Source organism: Callithrix jacchus, chromosome 17 (genome assembly GCF_049354715.1).
Source record: "Callithrix jacchus isolate 240 chromosome 17, calJac240_pri, whole genome shotgun sequence".
Lineage (NCBI taxonomy): Eukaryota > Metazoa > Chordata > Mammalia > Primates > Cebidae > Callithrix > Callithrix jacchus.
Window position 1 is genome coordinate 79,830,921 of NC_133518.1, and position 22,890 is coordinate 79,853,810.

At 49.8% G+C, this 22,890-nt stretch overlaps 1 protein-coding gene across 17 annotated transcripts in view; it reads left to right on the top strand.

Annotated features, from left to right (window-relative positions):
- Window positions 1-22,890, top strand: part of TRAK1 (trafficking kinesin protein 1) — a 167,197-nt gene that overhangs the window by 19,467 nt on the left and 124,840 nt on the right. For 8 of the 17 annotated variants that reach the window (XM_078354752.1, XM_078354751.1, XM_078354747.1 and 5 more), the window contains one exon: window positions 10,765-11,063. Coding sequence is in view for 10 of the 17 variants with exons in the window: in XM_078354747.1 (XP_078210873.1) it covers window positions 10,765-11,063 (299 nt within the window). In the remaining 7 variants the exon portion in view is untranslated. Of the gene's footprint in view, window positions 1-2,102; window positions 2,217-10,764; window positions 11,064-14,650; window positions 14,852-15,053; window positions 21,597-22,890 lie in introns of those variants that run through there. The other 9 variants (XM_078354754.1, XM_078354762.1, XM_078354768.1 and 6 more) reach the window with 3 other exon arrangements.

Here is a 22,890-nt window from a genome sequence, read left to right on the forward strand (position 1 = left end):
GACCTCAGGTAATCTGCCTGCCTCAGCCTCGCAAAATGCTGGGATTATAGTCGTGTACCACTGCACCCAGCCTCCTTTGCTCATTTTTTAATGCTTTTGTTTCTTGTAAATTTATTTAAGTTCCTCATAGATTTGGGATATTAGACTTTTTTTTTTTTGAAGCAAAGTTTTACTCTTGTCACTCAGGCTGGAGTGCAATGGCTTGATCTCAGCTCACCGCAACCTCTGCCTCCTTGGTTCAAGTGATTCTCCTGCCTCAGCCTCCCAAGTAGCTGGGATTACAGGCACCCACCACCACTCCCAGATAATTTTTGTCTTTTTAGTAGAGGCAGGTTTCACCATGTAGGCCAGGCTGGTGTCAAAATCCTGACCTCAGGTGATCCACCTGCCTTGGCCTCTCAAAGTGGTGTGATTACAGATGAGAGCCACCAGTCCTGCTCAGATATTAGACTTTTATCAGATGTTTATCTGTGGGTTGTCTGTTTATTGACAGTTTATTTTGCTGTGCAGATGCTCTTTAGTTTAATTAGATCCCACTTACCAATTTTTGGTTTTCATTGTAATCGGTTTTAGTGAAATCTTTGCCAGGTCGCATGTCTAGAATGGCATTTCCTAGGTTTTTTTCTTAAGTTTTTATAGTTTTAGGTTTTATCTTTTACTCTTTAGTCCATCTTGAGTTGATTTTTGTATGTGGTAGAAGGAAGGGATCTAGTTCCAATCTTCTGTATATGGATAGCCAGTTATCCCAGCACCATTTATTGAAGAGGGAGTCCTTTCTCCATTGCTTGTTATTGTTGGCTTTGTAAAAGATCAGATGGTTGTAGATGTGTGGCTTTATTTCTGGGTTCTTTAACCTGTTCCATTGGTTTATGTGTTTGTTTTTATACCAGTACCATGCTGTTTTAGTTACTGTAGCCTTGTAGTATAGTTTGACCATTTGGGCTTGTTGTTGTTGTTGCTCCGAGTGAATTTCAGAATATTTTTTTCTAATTATGTGAAGAATATCATTGGGAGTCTTACAGGAATAACATTGAATCTGAAATCGCTTTGAGCAATATGGTTATTTTAATTATATTGATTCTGCCTATCCATTAGCATGGAAAGTTTTTCTTTTTTTTTTTTTTCACTTGAGACAGAGTCTCGCTCTGTTGCCCAGGCTGGAGTACAGTGGCACCATCTTGGCTCACAGCAACCTCCACCTTCTGGGTTCAAGCAGTTCTCTTCCCTCAGCCTCCCAAGTAGCTGGGATACAGGCATGTGCTACCACACCTGGCTAATTTTTGTATTTTTAGTGGAGACAGGGTTTCACCATGTTGGCCAGGCTGGTCTTGAACTCCTGACCTCAAGTGACCCACCCAATTTGACCTCCCAAAGTGCTGGGGTTACAGGCGTGAGCCACTGAGCCTGGCCTGTCTCTTCGTTTGTTTCTGTCACCTCTGATTTCTTTCAGCAGTGTTTCATAATTCTCATTGTGGAGATCTTTCTCTCTCAACTTCCTGGTTAGCTGTATTTGTAGGTATTTTATTTATTTATTTATTTGAGATGGAGTCTTGCTCTGTTGCCAGGCTGGAGTGCGGTGGCACAATCTTGGCTCATTGCAACCTCTGCCTCCCGGGTTTAAGTGATTCTCCTGCCTCAGCCCCCCACGTAGCCGGGACTACAGGTGTGTGCCACCACGCCCAGCTAATTTTTGTATTTTTAGTAGAGATGGGGTTTCACCATATTGGCCGGGATGGTCTTGATTTCTTGACCTCGTGATCCTCCCAAAGTGCAGGGATTACAGGCGTGAGCCACTGCCCCCGACCTGGTGTTTTATTCTTTTTGTTGCTGTTGTGAATGGGATTGAGTTCTTGATTTGGCCCTCAGCTTGGATGTTGTGGGTATGTGGAAATGATACTGATTTTTGCACGTTGATTTTGTGTCCTGAAACCACTGAAGTCGTGGGTCAGAACTGGGACCCTTCGGACAGAGACTAGGGGTTTTCTAGGTGTAGAGTGATACTGTCTGTGAAGAGAGAGAGCATCTCAGACGTTCATACAGTTTCAGATCTACCATCCCACCCTGGCAGCCACCTACTCTCACTGTGTCTTCTTCTTCTGCAGTTTGACAAGCAGGTGGTCACACCACGTTTTGTAGATGGAAGAAATTTCAGAACCTGGCCAGAGGCTGCTGTCAGCAGCTGGTGGCTAAGCTGGGACTGAGCCCGGGGCCGTCTGGTACGTCAGCTCTAAATCTGACCTTCTGGGGCAAAGGGTCTGAGTGGCTGCTGGGGTGACGCTGGTTTGCCTTCCCACTAGGCTGGGGCAGCAGGGGGCTTTGGAGGCAGAACATGCCTTCAGAATCAAAGGCCTCTGTGGGAGGCAAATCCAAACTCATCCCCTCACGATTTCCATCCACTGGTTATTAAGTCAAGCACGGACCCAGATGCTCTGTGAAGGAACTGTGCACATAGAATTAGGGCTGTTAATCTCTTGACCTTAAGATAGGGGCATTCTCCTGGATGATCTAAGTGAGCCCCGTGTGATCATTGAACCCTTAAAAACAGAAAAGTAAGGCAGAAAAGGAGGATGGAAAGACAAGGCAGAAGGGGAAGTCACGGAGATTTCTAGGATGAGATGGATTCCACATGCTCTTGCTGGCTCTGGGATGTGGGAGCTGCTTGTGAACGCTGGAGAGAGACCCCCAGGAGCTCATGGAAAGCATAAGAAATGCAGGAAGAAATGTTGGCACCCAGCTGACAGCCAGCAGAAAATAGGGGCTCAGTCCTGCAACCACAAGGAATGGAATTAGGCCTGCAGCCTGAATAAGTGTGGATACCAGTTCTTTCCCAGAGCCCCAGTAAGGAGCTCACACCCCAGTGACATCTGGATTGGAGCCTGGTGAGATGCATGGTGGATTTCCAGTCTGTGGAACCGCGATCTGAGAAATGGGTCTTATTTCAAGATACTCAAGTTGTGCTCATTTGTTACAGCAGTAATAGAAGACTGACGTGTCCCAAGAACAGTTAGTCCCTTTTGAAAACTTTGTCCGTACTTGGACCTGTGTGTTTAGAATTGCTGAGGAAAGTCCCTGGTATATCAGAGGCCTCTGCCCAGAAAGAGGAAACCTTGAAAGCGCGGGGGCCTGGCTGGCCATGGAGGGGTCACCCAGGAGTAGCTTCTCCTTGTTACCTTTTGGGCTTCAACCAGGTACTCTGGTTCTGATTTTCTCCTTACAATCTGAGTTTGTCCTGAAGGAAGCTCGCTCTTTTTTTTTTTTTTTTTTTTTTTGGGATAGAGTCTCGCTCTCTCACCTAGGCTGGAGTGCAATGGCGCCATCTCGGCTCACTGCAACCTCTGCCTTCTGGGTTCAAGCAATTCTCCTGCCTCAGCCTCCTGAGTAGCTGGGATTACAGGTACCATGTCTGGCTAATTTTTGTATTTTTAGTAGAGGCAGGGTTTTGCTATGTTAGTCAGGCTGGTCTCGAACTCCTGACCTCAGGTGATCTGCCCTCCTTGGCCTCCCAAAGTGCTGGGATTACAGGTGTGAGCAACCGCAAGGTGCTTTGTCAGAAGCTCCTTTTTTGACCCCTTGGGAAACGGGTGATTTATTGCTCACAAAGGGCAGTTCTGTCTGCGCGTGATCCCCTGCTAGAAGCTACCTGTGTGTGGGTGAGCATGGTTTCACGCTCATCACACCAGGGAGTGGAGAAGGACTGGGTACAGTGCACAAATCCTCCTGCAATTCCACCTGCCCTCTTTTGTAGCCCATGTGGTGGCATAGCTGGAAGGCAGGCTGTGGACGGTCGCTCGGTTTCTTGGTCCCTTCCTCGTCCAGATGAGGGGTCTGAGGCCTGGGACGTGACACAGTTTTCTTAGTGTCAAACGGCTCTTCAAGTTTTAGTTCAGGTTCTGAGTCACAGAAATTACATAGGTTGGAGGGGAATGGGGAGAAAATATTAGGATCGTGCACAGGTGTATTTTGTTAGCAAATCTGAGTTCAGTAGCAAACTGGCATGACGTTGAACAGTGTGTTAAGTACTCTTGACAAGCGGGGGGCTGGAAGTGTTGAGCACGGAGTTGAGAAGAGTGGGGCGGGGGACCCGGGCCGCCCAGCCAGGCTCAGCTTCCGTGTGTACTTTATCCTACTTCTTTTCCCGGCGCCTATTTTGCTGAGAAATTGACAAGGTTGCAGAATTTCTCACTCCTCTGCTAAGAAAAATCCTGCCTTCCTGCAGCTCTCTGGGTGGAATTCAGTCAACTAAACAGAGGCGCTTTCATCTCTCAGGGCCGTGCCATCCACTCTCACTTTTCTTAAGCCTTGTTTGTTTCCTCTGCCTGAAAGGAGCCTTTGCTTGGTGTGCCAGGGTTTGCTGGAGCCAGAGGGCATCCAGGGCAGGAGTGCTTTGTTCCTGAGCCCCTGTGAAACCTCAGAAACGCCCGTTTACATTAGAGAGAAGTTAGGCTGGCACCTTGGGGAAAGGTTGTCACCTTTGCCCTACAAATTCCTAGGTGTCCCCAGAGGGCACATGCTGTGGCTCATTCTCCAAGCTAGAAAGTGGGTGGAGACCTTGCAAACCAGCTTTTGAGTGGTCTATAAATGAGGTCTCTTGATCCTTGAATTGTTGTGTCTGGGTCATTTTACATGTTTGACTATTAAACTACATTTTTGGGGGGGGCAGGGGGCGGATAGGATCCCACAGTCACCCAGTCTGGAGTGCAGTGGCACACTCATGGCTCTCTCAGCCTCAACGGAACTTCCCAGGCTCAGGTGATCCTCCCATCTCAGCCTCCCTAGTAGCAGGGACCACAGACACATGCTACCATGCCTGGTCAATTTTTTGTATTTTTTATAGAGACAGGGTTCTTCCATGTTGTCTAAGCTGTCTTGAACTCCTGAGTTCAAGCCATCTCCCTGCCTGGGCCTCCCAAAGTGCTAGGATTACAGGTGTGAGCCACTGGGCCTGGCCTCTTTAAGCCACATTTGCTGTGTGTTGGTCTGTATTGAAAATGAAGTAAGGACACTGGAGCGGTGCAACAGAGCCCGCGGGCCATGGTCTGCATGTTTGGAATGCTTAGGAGTGCCTCAGGTGGTTTCCATGGATTCCTGTTGGTCCTCAAGGTTAGCAGTGTGAAATTTGGGAGTTTGGACCCTTTGGTTCCTGTATAAATTATAAAACCTCAGCTCTAAGCTTCAGGGGATCCTCAGAGTTGTTTGCACCAAACCCCTTCTTCATTTGTCATTATTTATTCCGTAGACATATACTTAGAACCTAGTATGTGCCAGTGCCAGGCCATGCTTCCAAGGAGCTCACAGTTTTTGGGGGGAGATCGGCACTGGACAGACGGTGGTGGATGGACAGTGCACGAAGCTTGTGTCTGATGGAGAGGCTTTCCCAGAGCGTCGTCCGTGAAAACAGATGCCACGTAGGTAGGTGTGTGGAGAAAGGTTCGTGGTAAAACAGGTTTGGAAATGCTGGCATGTGAATGTTACAGTACAGCCAAGAAAAGTGCCCGATTCTGAGAATCTGGAAATTATAATGTTAATGATAGTAATTATTTTGAGAATCTAATTCGTACTAGGCACAGAGGTAAGTGCCGTCTATGGATAAGTGCCTTACATTTTATAGAATTCAGTTGTTGGGATGTGCCGGAATGTATAACTGTTTTTCTATGAATAGAAATTGAGGTTGTTTTCCATTTGATTTTAATGGGCGAAAGTTCAGTCATGTCATTTCAAGAGGGGCCTCTCAGGCATCTGAATAGCTTTGCCAGTTGCTGCACATGCAAAATGTTTTCTGGATTTCAGAACATGGCTTGTGTGCCCTTTGGAGTCTTGAGTGAGGTGACCATTTGCTGATGTCTCCAAATTTCGTTTTTTTTTTGAGATGGAGTTTCGCTCTTGTTACCCAGGCTGGAGTGCAATGGCGCGATCTCGGCTCACCGCAACCTCCGCCTCCTGGGTTCAGGCAATTCTCCTGCCTCAGCCTCCTGAGTAGCTGGGACTACAGGCACGTGCCACCATGCCCAGCTAATTTTTTGTATTTTTAGTAGAGACGGGATTTCACCATGTTGACCAGATGGTCTCGATATCTTGACCTCGTGATCCACCAGCCTCGGCCTCCCAAAGTGCTGGGATTACAGGTGTGACAAATTTCAGAAAGTGCTTATATGTGCAATGTTTATTTTGTAGCAGTATGTTTCTGGGTTAAGTGTCTGACAGCTATAAATGGAAATGTAGGTACCAGGAGGAGGAACGGTGGTGATTTGGGGTTACTGATGAGGATTTCGGCCATCTCCCTCATTTTATAGATCGTGAAAGGGAACGTTGTCTAAGGCTTGCTTGTAAAACCTCTTTAAGAAATCTTTACATATTAGGGCCAGGCCCTGTGGCTCATGCCTGTAATCCCAGTACTTTGGGAGGCCCAGGTGAGTGGATCACTTGAGGCCAGGAGTTTGAGACCAGCCTGGCCAACATGGTGAAACCTGTCTCTACCAAAAAATACAAAAATTAAGTGGGCGTGGTGGTACATGCCTGTAGTGGCAGCTATTCAGGAGGCTGGGGCAGGAGAACTGCTTGATCCCAGGAGGCCTAGGCTGCGGTAAGCTGAGATCGTGCCACTGCACTCCAGTCTGGGAGACGGAGCAAAACCTGTCTCAAAAAAGAGAGAGAAATCTTTACATATTAGAACCTTTGTAAAAACAAACAAAAAACCATATTGATTTATATGAAACTGTCTTAGTTTTCAGAAGAACAATTGCATTTTGCAAAGGGAGAGAGTATTTCAAACTTCTGTGTATGTAGGTCAGATGGAACGCGGCTGAGTGCAGGCTGAAGAAGGCTTGACGAAGGCTCGATTTGTTGGTGCATTTCAAAAGATTTTCAAGTCCACGTTCGTGACCTACTGTTTTTCTCCCTGGAGCATCTTTCTGTGCGGATTCATTCCCGTCTGCTCTGACGCTTCCTCCTCATGGCGGCATGGTTGACTTCTTGAGAGCCGTCCCATAATTGATGGCCGAGTCCTCTGCTGTGGCTTGTGAGGCTGTTCCTAGCATTTCCTGTGTCGTGCATACTCGGGCCGGAGAGCCAAAGTACATTTTGTCAGGCTGTTCTTCCAAATGTACTCTCCTCGCCTTACTTCAGTCATACGTAAGGCTGCAGGTTCCCTAAGTCAGCTGTGAATCTGGACGTCGTTATACTTTCAGAATCTTTGTGATCGTTTTTTAAATTCACTGTTAAGGTTCCTTTCACTGTTTGGGAGTGGGTGTGTGTTGGGTTTTGGCTGCAGGAAGGAACGTTTCTATCCTTCTCCCGTTTTTCTTTTGGGCTGTTTGCTTTGTTTGTGAATGAAGTGCTTTAGTCACATGTCGACTTTAAGTGTTCCTGGTTTAATTTCCTGCCGGTTTCACTTTGCTCCGTCTTCCTCACCTGTCGAGCTCTTCATGGTGACCTGTGTTAGTGAGAGCCCATGAGGCGTCATCCGTCATCAGAGTTGGAGCTCCTGAGGAGCATCGGAGTCTTGGAGCTTCTGAGTATCTGCCAGTTGTTTTTGTGTATAACAGTAGCTTCCGTGGGTAGAGAAGTCTTACGTGACTGCCTTTCACTTAGATTTCTGAAGAACTGGCCAGGTGCGGTGGCTCATGCGTAATCTCAGCACTTTGGGAGGCTGAGGCGGGAGGATCACTTGAGCCCAGCAGTTTTAGACCAGCACGGGCAACATGGCAAAACCTTGTCTCTAGTAAAAATACAAAAATTAGCTGGATGTGGTGGTGTGTGCCTGTAGTCTCAGCTACAGGCTAAGGTGGGAGGATCACCTGAGCCTGGGAGGTCAAGGCTGCAGTGAGCCGCGATGTGCCACGGGCCTCCAGCCTGGGTGATAGGAATGAGACCCTGTCTTAAATAAATAAAATAAAATTGAATTAAATTCTGAGGAATTATCCCACTGGCACGGCATGTAGACATGTGGGGATGCCTTTTTAATGTTTGTCATATTTTTATCTAAATCTTTGGAATTTAAATTTCCCACTAGATAACATCTAGGAGTTTATTTTTCCATGGATTTTATTTGGGTCTTGGTGTAGAGCCTTTTGACTGAAAGGTGTAAGGCTTCTCCTCTAGAAAAGCATTTTAAAATGAGTGTTTGTATATACTTTTCTCTTTTGTCTCAAGCCTTTCTTGGTTTTTCTGGGACTCTCATCAGTGTCTCTTTTTATCTTAGTTTAGGGATGACTTCTCAAGCTAATTTACAGATTCAGCATCCGCATTCACTAATCTTTTCACCACTTAACTGAAATAGACATACAAAGAAAGAGTATAAGGGCTGAGCTTGGTGGTGTGCACCTGCAGTCGGGCTACTTGGGAGGGTCAGGCAGGAGGATCACTTCAACCCAGGAGACCAACCTGGGTTACAGTGTATGACTCCATATTTTTTTAAAAGTGTGAAAATAGTGTATGAATTGTAAAGAGTGCAGCTTGATGGAGTTTCATGCACTGATTCTAGTCGGCAAATTGGTATCCAGACTAGGAATCACAACTTGGCTGTCATGGAGACGTCCCATTGGGCCCCCCTGGGGTTGGCTGTGACAGTGCCCAGCTTCCCTCGGCTGCAGCCAGTGAATTCCCATCGGGCCCCTTGACCACCAGTGGTGATGCTTGGGGGTCTTCTAGTCCACCCTGCTCAGTCCTCTGCTGCCTGGAATGTTGTGGGTTCTGCTTGAGGATTATAGACTTTTCTAGTTAGGTGGTTTATCCATTTGTCTGTAGTTGAGTCACTGACTAGGTGTGACAATCCAGTTTTCTTTTTTTTTTCTTTATGCCAATCCAGTTTCATCTACATGTTGTTTTGCAGAAACTCCTAAAGGTCCCAAGCTTCTCTTGTTAACTTTCCCTTCTCAGCGGGGATATACGGTCTCTCCTACCCCTCCCTCCCATTTTCATATTTATTTTTTCATTTTAGTGAGGGCAGGAAGTGTATTGCCTGGGCTGAGTTCATTTATCCAGGCTGAGTGTGTCTGATGTGAAAATGTGAGATTTGAAATGTTTTGAGTGTTTACATGACACTCAATGCAAACGCTCATTGGAGCATTTCAGATTTCAGATTTTTGGATTTGAGATGTTCAACTGGTAAGTATAAGGCAAATATTCCCAAACCTGAAAAAAATCCAATTTTTTTTTTCTTTTTGAGACAGAGTCTTGCTGTGTTGCCCAGGCTGGAGTGCACTGGTGTGATCTCGGCTCGCTGCCCCCTCCTGGGTTCAAGTGATTCTCCCGCCTTAGCCTTCCAAGTAGCTGGGATTACAGGCATGTGCCAGGACACACAGCTACTTTTTGCATTTTTAGCAGAGATGAGGTTTCATCATGTTGGCCAGGCTGGTCTCGAACTCCCGACCTCAAGTGATCTGCCTGCCTTGGGCTCCCAAAGTGCTGGTATGAGCCACTGCACGTAGCCAAAAATCAAAAATTTGGAAGACTTCTGTCCGCAAGCATTTCAGATAAGGGATACTCAGCCTGTAATAGGAGACATAAGATGTGAAACCGCAGGGATACGAAAGCTCCATTACTTCGCCTTCAGATCAATGACATCATCACACATAATGTAGTCTCTGGAAGATTCCACGCACATCCATGGGAGAGTGAGAGCGAGAGCGCCTTTGGCCTCGTAGACCCTCTGAACCGGTCTCAGGAAGCTCCAGGGATTCTCAGACCACGCTTTGCGGTCTCCTGTGCTGAGGAATGTTTTCTAGGCTTCCTTTTCCGTGAAGCTCCTGTTTGGCGTTTTGAGTGTACACCTGTGGTGTGTGTGCAGGTGGGCCGGGAGGTGGGGTGTGAAAAACGCCTGCGTGCGGGTGTGCTGTGGCTGGAGCGGAGCAGATGCTGGACAGCCTGTCATGTGCCATCATTTTCTCAGTAGGTATCTTTAGTCCGTCAGGTTTTAAATGGGGGTGAGTTCATAGTTTTCATCAGATTCTTTTTTTTCTTTTCTTTTCTTTCTTTTTTTTTTTTTTGAAGTGGAGTCCCGCTCTGTCGCCCAGGCTGGAGTGCAGTGGTGTGATCTCAGCTCACTGTGACCTCTGCCTCCCGGGTTTAAGCGATTCTTCTGCCTCAGCCTCCTGAGTAGCTGAGATTACAGGTGGCTGCTACCACACCTGGTCAGTTTTTTTTTTTTTTTTTTTGTATTTTTAGTGGAGATGTGGTTTCACCATATTGGCCAGGCTGGTCTCAAACTCTTGACCTCAAATGAGCCATCCTCCTCAGCCTCCCAGAGTGCTGGGATTATGGGGGTGAGCCACTGCTCACCCATTTTTATCAGGTTCTTAAAGGAATCCCTCATTTCTCCCTGTAGCTTAAGGTAGGGACATACCTTAAAGTCCTTACGGAGTTGAGAAGTTACTGTGGTTGGAAGAGTTTCAGAGAAACATATCTCATGTAATTCAATATACAAATAAAGATGTGACCACTGTGTGTATAAATCCTGTAGGAATTCAGGTTTAAGCTGTGCTCCAGTGTGTCTTACTTGCTTAGAGCTACTTCCAGGCACGTTTCAATAAGCAAATGAAGCCACGGACTCCACATTCTGGTCAGTGTGATACCTGATTAGCTGAACAGAGCTTGGCTGCAGTTGTCTTACTGAAACTAAACAATGTGATTGCAGACGTCTCGACGTGAGGGAAACGCTCCTCAGAATTCAGTCTGAACGCACGCCATCTCGGGCCCTTCTTTTCTAAAGCTTTGTTGGGGTTTACTGACACACTCTAACTGTGCCCCTCTCTCTCAATTGTCCCATAGAGTCCCTGTAAGGAGCCCCTGCTGCTGCAACGGAACCACTGGGGGCCATTCGCCCGCTGCCCCAGACTCCGGCAGTGGGGCCCCCAATGGCAGTGGGCACCTCCCTGTGAAACCTGCCAAGCTGGACGCCACAGCTCTGCACGACGACTCTTCGGCCAGCCCCGTGCCCGCCCCGGACGCATGCAACCATGCAGTCCTAGCCTGCAGCCCGGGCATCCCTGAGGAGCACTACGTAAGCGAGGCTGTGGTGGAAGATGCTCCCTGCTACAGAGGGTACCGAGATGCCTGCACCATTACCGGTATGTGGCCCTTTCCCTGCCAGGCAGGAAGGGAGGGAGGTTTCAGTCACCGAGGACTCCGGAGCAGGGGAGGGTCTGGGGGAGGTGCGTGGAGAGGAACCAGCAAAGCGCGAGAGAGAGGGGTTTGGGATTGTGAGGCCTCCCGCCCACGGCCGTTCTGCAGTGAACGTTTGTCACCTGGGGCAGTCGTTGACCTGCTCTCCTGACTGAGATGCAGACAGCACCTCAGTGAATGATCATGAAGGTTAAAGATGGTAACACGGAAACCTGAGCAGCCAGTGTGGCCCATCGCAGGCACGCGGTGTAGACTGGACCCTTCCTTCCGTCTTTGGGGTCAGCTTCTTCAGATAGAAGACAGCGTCCCTGTGGGATGCAGGCAGAGGACTTCACGCAATGCCCTTTGTAGACTGTTGGACTTGCGCAGACGCGGGTCCTACGGATGCATGTGTCAGTCGTGAGTCTCTGAGTCCCAGGCGGTAATCACCTCCCAGGGGAACGTCGCCGTGCAGGCACTCAGTACTACCTGCCCTCTGCTTCATTTTCCCCAAGGAAACACTGAGGCGAGTGTTGGAGCTAGCACAGAGAGGGCTCTCAGTGGAAAGGGTGGAGGGCGGTGTGCGCACCAGCGGGAAGCCGCGGAATCGGAGTGAAATCCAGCTGCATTCCTGTAGTGTGTACTCAGTTTCTCACCTTCGTCTGCAGTGTTTGGTTTTGTTTGTCTGTTTGAAGTGATGCCTGATGACAGCTTAGTGGATGCAAGTTGGGTTCCAGTGGCTTCTCTTTGTCATGTGTCACCAGTAAAGCCTTGAGGACCTCCTGTGTGTCGGGGTTTCCTGGATGCAGAAAGGCACAGAGGAGGCCGGGGCTCCCAGCCTGGTGACTGCTCCTCCTCTCCCTTTTTGTCGACTGGCCCACACCCGTGACTGAGCCCCTCTCCCGCCTGCCCGCCCCGCTGAAGGACGCATTCCAACGCCTCCCTTTTCTCCCCTGCATCATCCTTTTCCCTTTGCACTGGGACCTTTCTTACTCGTGCAGAAACGGCGGTGATCTCTGTCTTCTGAAACGGAGTCCTCCTCAGCCCCGTGTCCCCGCAGGGTCTCTGCTCCCCTGCTTGCTTGCTCCAGCTCTTCTTCTGTTCTCTCTGGAGGCTGCTGCAGGCAGGCTCCTGCCCCACCGCTCTCACAGCCTGGTGCAGTGCAGGGACCGTCCTCTGTCTTCGCCTGATTTCACTGCTCAGCGGTCGTCGACACCGTTGCCAAGTTCTGACCCCTGGAAGTACAGTCCTCACTTGGCTTCTGGGTCTCCACACTCTCCCTGTTCTCCCGCCTCAGTGTCTGCGCTTCCTCTTCTCCCAAGCCTGGGAACGTCGAAGGGCCCGGGGCCCAGTCTTCCCACCCCTATGTCTGCACCCAGGCAGCACAGGACCTCACCCAGCACACAGGCTTTAAAACCGCCTTCTGTGTACTCAGCCTGGACCTTTCTCCCTAAGCCAGACGTTTCAGGCTGAAGACTCCACGTGCGCTTCCACTCAGGTGTCTGACAGGCGTGTCAAGCTCACGTGACCAAAGCCGAGCTCCTGGTTTCCGCCTCCACCTGCTTTCCTCGGGGTCTTCCCCGCCCTTGTAAATGGTACTTGCATTATTCTGGGTGCTCAGGCCAAGCATCTTGGAGGCATTTATGATTCTGCCCTTCTCTCTTTCATACCCCAGTTTCTTAGGAATGCTATTGGCGCTGTCTTCTGAGTGTGTCCAGAATCTACCCAGGATTCACCAGGTCCCAGCCACCCCCACCTCACACCGGGGTGATCGTGCTGGCTCCCAGCGGGCCCCTACTGCTGCCCTTGGCTCCATAAAATTCTTTCTCCACGCAGCCGTGAGAGTTGGCTTTTAATACAGTCCGATGGTTTAACTCTTCTCCAAACTTCCCGTGAGCCCCCCTCCTATAGAGACCTGGAAGGAAGGGGCTGAATGATGGGCATCCCTCTTTGCCCCGCTGACCTGTCTCCTCTCTGCCCAGCCTGCTCCGGGCACACTGGCTGCCTCACTTAACCTCGAACTCACCAGGCACATCCAGCCTCAGAGCCTTTGGATCGCCTTGACTCCAGGTAGCCTATGACCCCCTCTTCCTTCTCCAAGTGACATTTGACACTTCTTTTTTTTTTTCTTTTTGTGGAAAACGAGGCCTCACTATATTGCCCAGGCCAGTCTCGAACTCCTGGGCTCAAGCTATCCTCCCGCCTGTGCCTCCCTAAGGGCTGAGATTACAGGTGTGAGCCACTGTGCCTGGCCCCAAATGACATTTTATTTGGTGCTTTTTGTGACCCCTCGCTCCCCACATAAAGAGTGATCTTCCCCACCTTTCCCCATTTCCCTTTCCTGCTGAAATTTTCCCCGGACTTCACCATCCTCTGAGCTCCTGCATTTGCGTTTTGTCTGGCAAACTTGCAGCAGACCGTCGACTCGCAGAGGGCAGGCTGTGTGCCAGCTTTGTGCACTCCTCCGTCCAGTGACTAACGTCGTGCTCAGTGAACGTGTGTTGGGTGTATCAGTTGTGTCTGTCTGTGAAGTGGGCACTGTTACCCTCTTTGCGTAGATGAAGAGTCTACATCTCAGGAGGCTCAGCACGTTGGCGGAACTTGCATCCAGGTCCATGGGACCCCAGGGCAAGGGTTCTTTGCTGCCCGAGATGCAGTCTAGTTGGGGAGACAGATGAGTGAGTAGAAATTGGCTGTACACCAAGGTTGGCACAGTGGGAAGCACAGCACAGGAGGGCACCAGGGAGGGTGCCAGGCTGAACCTCGGAGAGGAAGGACAGGAGCCACCACAAGGGCCTTGTGGAGGAGGTGACGTCCCAGTGGCACCCACATTTGTCCAAACAAGGAGCTGATCCTTGGGATTCTCGTGGTGTCTGTACCAGTGAAATCCAGGAAGCCTGCAGCCTGCTAGGCCGGTTTCACTTTCTCTGAACGTGGCAACGGAGGGTAGAGAAATGGCAGAGTGTAATGCTGACACTTCAAACCCTATAGGATGTGGTGACTTGGGGGTTCTTTGTTGGGACTGGAGGACGGCTGAGAAACGGCTCAGTGCTGTCGTGTTTAGCAGTGGCTTGGTAAACTGCAGTGAAAACACAGGTGTGGGCTGCCAGGTGATGGAGCGCGAGCATGCTCGGATTGGAGTTTTATTAGGCAGCCACTGAAAGGAAGACAGTAAATGGAAAAAGTTCTCCGAGAGACCCAGTGTCCCCGGGAATGCATCTGTGGCCTCCCAGGGCTCAGCCAAGTGCAGTCTCAGGACACCGCCTGGCATCCAGCCCCGATAATTCACTCCTCCCCCAGTTCCCAGCAAGCCCTGAGATGAACAGCAGAGTTTTTGTTCCACTTTAATTTTTAGGCAGGACCAAATGCCCATCACAAAGCGCCGTTCTCCTTGCGACTCCCCTAACCCCAACTTGGAGGTATCACATACTTGGGTGCGTCATTTTCTGTCTGGGATGGCTTAACAAGATGAGCCGATGGGGTTCCCAGGCTGCCTGGGGTTACATAACCCATTGTGCTCATGATCTTAGGATTTGCCCTAACAAGCAAACTCAGAAAACTGCTGAGGAAGGCGCGGGCGGGCGGCCGTGCGAGGCTGCCTGGGCTGGGGTCCCGCGGAGGCTCTCTCTGTTCTCTGAAGTGCCTTTGGATTTATGTCTGCACATGGCATTGCTTTTTCAATTCGGGCAGCCCGTCAGGGCCCAGTCTCTGCCAGGACGCTGCGAAGTCCAGCTCATTCAGACAAACTCCTGCGGTAAGTACGTTTGCCAGGTCTGTCTGTATCTGTTTTCTTTGTGGTGTGGCCCGAAAGGAGGAGACCACAGGAGAAGCTGTCCCTCTCTTGCTCTGTGCTGCCTGGGAGGTTGTTCTTGGCCATGTGGTAGAGAAATTACCATGTTGAGTGACAGACAGGCAGAGTGAAGAGACTTTAGAGACATAACCAGCGCCCTCTCCCCGCATTTCCGGGTCCCCTTGTCCCCTTGCCCATGCTCAGAGGGTGCAAGTGGCACCTGCAGGGCAGGAGCACAGGGCTGAGTTGAGCCCAGGCCCCTGCACTCCCCGCCGATTCCCTCCGAGTTCTCTGCAACTCTTCTTCGCAGGAGCAGGGCTTCTGCGAGGGCTCTCATCCCAGGCCTCGTCTTCATCCTGGTTTCTCAGACACTAACCTGGTATCTTGTGTCAGCAAGGAATTTTTCAGAAGGTAAAGGACAGAGCTGGACCGTCTCCCTCCCTCCCTCCCCGGCTCTCTCTTCCATCCTCCCTTTCTTTTTTGTCCTTTACTAAACTCTTGGGCCTGGGACTCGGACCCACACCCCAGTGACGGAGGGCTTGCTAATCAGATCTGCTGTGGCTTGTCTCTCTGGCTGTGGGGCTGACCTCTCACTCCTTCTAAGCTGGTCAGAGTCTGGTGGTTGATGACCCGTCTGGTTTCTGTCCTGTCTCCACACAGCTTCCTGGGAGCTGTCTGGACCAGAAAACAGTTAATCCCTGAGAGACGCGAGCTCCTGTTGCGTCCCAGCCAGTTTTAGGCTTACGACGTGTAAATCTGTTTGAGTAAACCTAAAGACACTTTAAACATGCATCTTACTGAGGCAGTCGTATTGATTTTTGTGTGTTGGCCCCAGGGCCAGCTTTTTTTGCTGGGTTTATGTGAATTCCTGGGGTTGGTGAGGACCGGCCCTGCTCTCAGAGCATAGAGGTGGGCCAGGGGATAAAGGAGAAGCTGTGAACCAGTGAGGATTGCCCAGGAATAGTCTGCTGACAGGAACGGCCCTCCCTGGGGCACTCTTCATCAAAGGACCATGGCTTAGAATTTGTTGTTTTATTTTGAGACTCACTGTGTTGCCCAGGCTGGTCTTAAACTCCTGGGCTCAAGTGGTTCCCCTGCTTCGGCCTCACAGAGTGCTGGGGTAACAGGTGTGAGCCGCCCTGCCTGGCTCAGGTTCTGTTCCTTTTCTGTCACTGACTTAAGCCATAAAACTTGATGTCTTATCCTTGAAAACATGCTCAAATAAAATATTATGCAATTATTACACATCTTATTAATTACATTTAAGGCCTTGTCAATTTCTCGTGTAATTTTTATATGTGTTTTCTATTGAAAAGTTATAATCTAAATGGGTCTCTTATCTGACTGTATTATTGATCGAAACAGAAAAGAATGGACAGTGCAGTATATGTCCCTTTTATGACAGAGTGAGAAAATTAAATTATAATCTAGGGAATTACAAATATTTTCTAAATGTAACTTAGAAGTGTTTTTCTCCTTCCCTCAGTGCAATGGCCTCTATTTCACAGCTGATTTGCTTTTGCAAATGGAATGCAGAAAGGACCTGTTAAGCTGATTGCTGGAGATAACATTTGGTCTTTGCCAAACCACGGAAACATTCACCTCTGCCTTTTCAATGTGCCGTCAATGATTTTGGGGGCCACCAGCTAATCATCCTGTCCTCCAGTTCCCTTATGATTAGGGAGGAGGTAGAATATTTATCACAAGATTTTTGATGTGAGTTGTGAAATGTATTTGTCAGATTTTTTTCATGTGATTTGGGACTTTAGTTCTCAGGTATTTGATATATTTTTATCTTCTTAACTGGTTTTATTTCTGCATCTGAAGCAGTCTCTTCTCTCCCATCTCCCCTCTCCTCTCTTCTCTTTTTTACTTTTATTTTTTTGAGACAGAGTCTTACCCTCTTGCCCAGGCTGGGGTGCAGTGGCATGATCTTGGCTCACTGCAACCTCTGCCTCCCAGGTTCAAGCAGTTCTCATGCCTCAGCCTCTCGAGTAGCCGGGACTACAGGCGTACCCCACCATGCCCTGCTAATTTTTTGTATTTTTAGTAGAGACGGGGTTTTGCCACATTTCCCAGGCTGATCCCAAACTCCTGAGCTCAGGCAATCTGCCCGCCTAGGCCTCCCGAAGTGCTGGGATTACAGGCATGAGCCAGCGTGCCTGGCTGAAACAAGTTTTTCGTGTATATAATGGATCAATCTTTGTTTACCCCAAACTATTTTAGGAAACTGGCACATAATAAATTATGATAGAAAAAATGGCAGTTGTTGGCAGAGTGGTCAGGTGCGGGCTGTGGCACCCTGTTCTTCCCGCTCAGCCAAGGTCTGTTGTAGGAACCGGACTGACGAGAGGAGATTCGGGGTGCACTGATGCCAGCCTCGGGCTGAGGAGCTGGGCGGGCATGTGAGTCTGGGACCCAGCCCCGGGAGGAACTTTGGAGTCGGAAGCTTCTCTGTTTTCACTTGACCCCTGATCGATCGTTCATAAACATGGAAAAACTTGAGCAAGTCAGGCTGAAACTCGCAGGAGCTGAAAGCATTTTACTTTTAGAGTCAGACTCTCATTCTACCACCCAGGCTGGAGTGCGGTGGTGCAATCATGGCTCACTGCAGCCTTGAACTCCTGGGCTCAAGTGATTCTCCCACCTCCACCTCCCAAGTAGCTGGGACTACTGGCTCAAGCCACCATGCCTGGCTATTATTTTTTAAATAGAGATGGGATCTTGCTATGTTGCCCAGGCTGGTCTTGAACTTGTGGCCTCAAGCGATCCTACCACCTTAGCTTCCCAAAGTGTTGAGATTACAGGTGTGAGCATCAGGACCTGGCAAAGCTGTAACTTTATAACTAGATCTGGAAGAAACAGAATTTTATAAATCCTGTTCTAGGTTTCTCTAGAGAAACAGAGCCAATGGGAGAAGCATATATACAGATTCATCAGAAGGAATGGTGTTACTTGATGATGGAAGCTGACAACCCCAAGATGGGCAGTTGGTGAGCTGGAGCCCGCGGAGACCTGATGGTGTGGCTGGAGCCCAAAGGCTTGACAGGATTGAGGCCCAGGAACTGGGATTCCAGTCCTCAAGACCCTGGGGGTGGGTCAGCCTCTTTGCTTCATTCAGACCCCAGCTGATTGGATGAGGTCCTTGTCACTCACAGTAAGGAGGGACCTGTTTACTCAGCCTCCCCGCTGATGTTAATCTCACCCAGAAACACCGCCACAGACACATTCAGAATACTTCTTGACCAAATTTCTGGGCACCCAATGGCCCAGTCAAGGTGACCCATTTGTACAAGCAGACTTCGCAGATCCTGACAGTGGCTGCCACTTACCGAGGAGTAGCTCTGTGGCTGGCAGGTTTCCAAGGGCTGCTCCTGGAACTCACCTCGCCCTCAGCACAGCTCTGAGGTGGGTGCTGTCGTCACCCCCACCTTTGAGGAGGCGCAGAGCAGGAGGCTTAACCGCTTGTGTAAAATAGGGGTGCTTGAGGGTTAGACCCGGCAGCATTATTTTCTGACCCTCTTTAAGTTACGTTCTTCATTTTTTTTTTTCCTTTTTTAATAATTTCACTTACTGTTAAATGGGTTTAAAAATTATGAAAATAACACATGCAAGTGGTGAAACTGGAAAGTGTACCGAAACGTAGTCAGGGCAGAGCAGCTCTCACTGCACCGTCCGTGCCTTTCACCGCTAGAAAGGGCATTCCAGGAACTTTGTACGCACGTGTTCATTGTCTAACAAACACAGATGGGACCATGACCTATTCCTTGATCTGCGTTTTAAGACCATGACCAATATGACTTAAAATGAATCCACATACTGTTACCTTATTCTTTAAAAGAATGACATCGTCTCCCATTGTGTGGCTGTATCGTCAGCATCACCATGAGTCATTTAATTAAGCCAGGCTGTGTGAATGTTTGACTCCCCAGAGTGCGCAGGTTGAAACCGAGTCGGCAGTCCAGTGGTGTTAGGAGGTAGAGAGCCTCTGGCAGGTGTGAGGTCACAGAGACGGAGCCCTGATGAGTGGATTAGTGCCCTCGTAGGAGAGGTTTTGGAGAGCTAGCTGTTCTATCCTGTGAGGACGGAGGAGAATGTGCCGTCTGTGAACCAGGAAGCAAGCCCTCACCGGACATCTGCTGGTGTCTTTCTCTTGGACTCATTGGCCTCCAAAGCTGGGAGAAATACATGTTTATTGTTTTCAACTCACCAGTTTATGGTATTTTGCTCTAGCAATCTCAACAGGCTAGGAAAACCCGGCAGTTCTCCGTCCTGGGAGACTTAAGATTTCTTTTTAGAAGAGGCATTTTGTAATTCCTTTCTTATTGCTCTTAAATGAAATTAATAGATAACAAATTCTCTTAAGAACATAATTTTATTTATTTTCATTTTTATCTTTTTTTTTTTTTTGAGACGGAGTCTCGTTCTGTTGCCCAGGCTGGAGTGTAGTGGTGTGATCTCAGCTCACTGCAACCTCTGCCTCCTGGGTTCAAGTGATTCTCCTGTCTCAGCCTCGGAGTAGCTGGGACTACAGGTATGTGCCACTATACCTGGCTAATTTTTTGTTTTGTTTTGTTTTTGAGACGCAGTCTCAGTCTGTCACTAGGGTGGAGTGCAGTGGCACAATCTCTGCTCACTGCAACCTCTGCCTCCCAGGTTCAAGTGATTCCCTTGCCTCAGCCTCCCAAGCAGCTGAGACTACAGGCGCCCACCACCACACCCAGCTATTTTTTTGTATTTTAGTAAAGATGGGGTTTCAATATGTTGGCCAGGATAGTCTCGATCTCCTGACCTCATGATCCACCCACCTCGGCCTCCCAAAGTTCTGGGATTACAGGCATGAGTGATTGCGCCCAGCCAATTTTTTGTGTATTTAGTAGAGATAGGGTTTCTCCATGTTGGCCAGGCTGGTCTTGAACTCCTGTCCTCAATTGATCCGTCCATCTTGACCTCCCAAAATACTGGGATTATAGACGTGAGCCACCGCACCCTGCCAAACACATAATTTTAAAAAGATCAATGTAATGCCTCGCCGTACTATAAAGGAGAAACTAAAGAAAAATGACAGCCTGTATTTCAGATGTCACTGAGTGGACATAGCCTCATTAAGACATGAGAGGAGCAGTCAGGCCCTGCCCCAGCAGGTAGCATTGCTGTGAAAGGGGCAACCAAAAGGCGGCTAAGCAGGCGGACTACTCAAGGGTCAGAGAAAGGTCCGCGAAAGGTCCACTGCAGCTGCCCCTGTTGATAGGGGCTGTGAGTGGTGTCCAGTTTTTGCATTTTAAATTGCACCTCAAGCGGCATTCCTACTCACCCTCTGAAGCACTGGTTTAAAAGGTGTGCAGCAGGAGAAGTGCATACGGTGTAAAGAAGACACTTTGAGGTTTCCTACCTTCGTCACACTCCCAGCCTGCTGCCTTTCCTCCCGAGGGAATGGCTGTTGCTTGTCTATCTTTCCAAAAATGTTCTGTGCACACGTTTGTACAATATGTATGTCCCTCCCTGCTTTGAAAGCTTTCTCCAAATGGAGACATACACTCAATGGCTGGCTGCTTTTTCTCCTCAGTAATCCGTATGGGAGACCTTTCCACTTAGGAGACCTCCATCATATTCTTTTTGCTGGCTGCCTAGTTTTCATTGTGCATAAGCCCCACGATTGATTTAATTAACTCCCCATTGGAAGACATGTAGATTGTTTCCAATATTTTGCAAATACCACTGGGGTTGGCGGGTAGCCGCGTCCCCACATATTTAAGCAAATAAGCGATGAGCGTGCCTGTGCGAATTCCTGGGCTGGGGACTGATTTGATGGCGCGAGTTATAGAGGTTGTGTGGTGTGTGTTGTTCAGACGACGTGGGAGCATGTGGGCGCCTGCCGCCTGCACCCCCGGGACGAGCGCACTCGCGGTTTGCCAGCTGAGGTGTATACACAGCAGCAGCGTCTGATATACATTCTCAGGGTGTAGAGGCCGAGCGATTTCGGTATTTCCTCGAGGAATTTTATTGTCTTTTCTGTGACCCGAGACAAATGCTGAACAGTTTCTGCTTCAGCTCATGGAGCGATTGCCTCCAGAACCCTAATCACTGCGTGTGCCCTGTCCACACGCTTTCCTTTCCTTCCTCTGGCACACCTCACTGCCTGGTCCACGTGGGGTCTGAATCCTGGATTCTGAATACCAGGCGCCGCCCCCCGGTCCTACGCAAACCTCCCATCAAGGACTCCCACATAGTTTATGGTTTGAGTTTTTAAATTTCCCAGACGTGTGTCTTAGAAAACAGACCAAACACATACTGATAGGTGGCCCACCAGGGCGTGATCTGGGAAGGGCTTCGGGCTCTCACCTTTTAAATGGCCATGATATTGGCAACCGTGTCAACAGCAGGGCTCAGTGGTGTGTCTGCCTCCAGAGGAGTACCCTGGAGGACCTTTACTTTAAGTTTTCCTTTTTCTCACCCTCTTCTCTCCCCCATCTCTCTCCCAGTTTGTCTGTTCCCCGCCCTTCCCTGTCTCTCCTTCCTCCTGCTCCCCCTTTCCTTCTCTTCCTCCATCCCCAGACCCCTCCTTTCTCTGCTTCTCTCCTCCTCCTCTTCCTTAAAGAAACAGTGTCCTTTTTCTTTTTAATAATCGTACAGCTGAGGTGGATGTAGGTTGGGGATGCCTTTGGAGGCTTTGCAGCATTCCACAGAGCTTCTTAGGTGCAGGCGGCGGGTAGGTCACAGGCTGTGCCGGGTTAATGTTCTGCCCACAGGCCGTGCCGGGTTAACGTTCGGGACTCAGGCCATGCCGGGTTAATGTTCTGCCCACAGGCCGTGCCGGGTTAACATTCAGGTCTCAGGCTGTGCCGAGTTAACATTCAGGACTCAGGCCGTGCCGGGTTAATGTTCGGGTCACAGGCCGTGCCGGGTTAACGTGCAGGACTCAGGCCGTGCTGGGTTAACGTGCAGGACTCAGGCCGTGCCGGGTTAACGTGCAGGACTCAGGCCGTGGCGGGTTAACGTGCAGGTCTCAGGCCGTGCCGGGTTAACGTGCAGGACTCAGGCCGTGCCGGGTTAACGTGCAGGACTCAGGCCGTGCCGGGTTAACGTGCAGGACTCAGGCCGTGCCGGGTTAACGTGCAGGACTCAGGCCGTGCCGGGTTAATGTTCGGGTCACAGGCCGTGCTGGGTTAATGTTCGGGTCTCAGGCTGTGCTGGGTTAATGTTTTTGGTGCTTTTCCAGCACGTGGAGGAAGCGAAGCCGGCCCTGTGGTCAACTGGCCCTTTCCCAGCTGAGTCTGCGTGCTGTGAGTGTGCGGTGTGTCCTTTGAATTATTAGCTGGAGTTAAATGGGAAGAAAGAGGTGAGGATATCAGTAACGTGAGGCAGGAAGGCTGAAGCCTGTGAGCTCTGTGGGGCTCACCTGACCTGTCAGTTCTGTGGGGAGAGGGAGGAGAGAGCACAGAGCTCCAGCCAGCTGACCCTTTGGTGCGCTGCCCAGAAGGCCGTCTTGCCCTAATTTACAAATGTCCTGCCCTGCTGAGGCCGTATTCGATCTGGGCTCACTTCCCATTCTGCCACCCTCTATCACAGTGTTGGAAAGGAAGGGGTGCCTAGCAGGGTGGGCCCTTTGAGGATGGGAGTCCACGGGGTACCCCTTGGAGCCCAGCTGCAGGGAGAGCAGGTGGACAGGTGGTTTCATCCAGAATTGGGTTTTGCCATATGGGTGCCTCGAAAGTCCCACAGGAGTGAGGTGGACCAGCATTGCCGGAGCTGGGGGGATTCCAGGTGGACAGAGAGAGGACGGCAGAGGCCGTGCAGAGGTATCTAGGGGCTGGGGGTCTCCAGGTGGACAGGAAGAAGACAGCAGAGGCCGTGGGCCGGGGCATTCCAGGTGGACAGGAAGAGGATGGCAGAGGCCTCACAGAGGGAACTAGGGGCTGGGGTTCTCCAGCTGGACAGGAAGAGGACGGCAGAGGCCGTGGGCTGGGGCATTCCAGGTGCACAGGAAGAGGATGGCAGAGGCC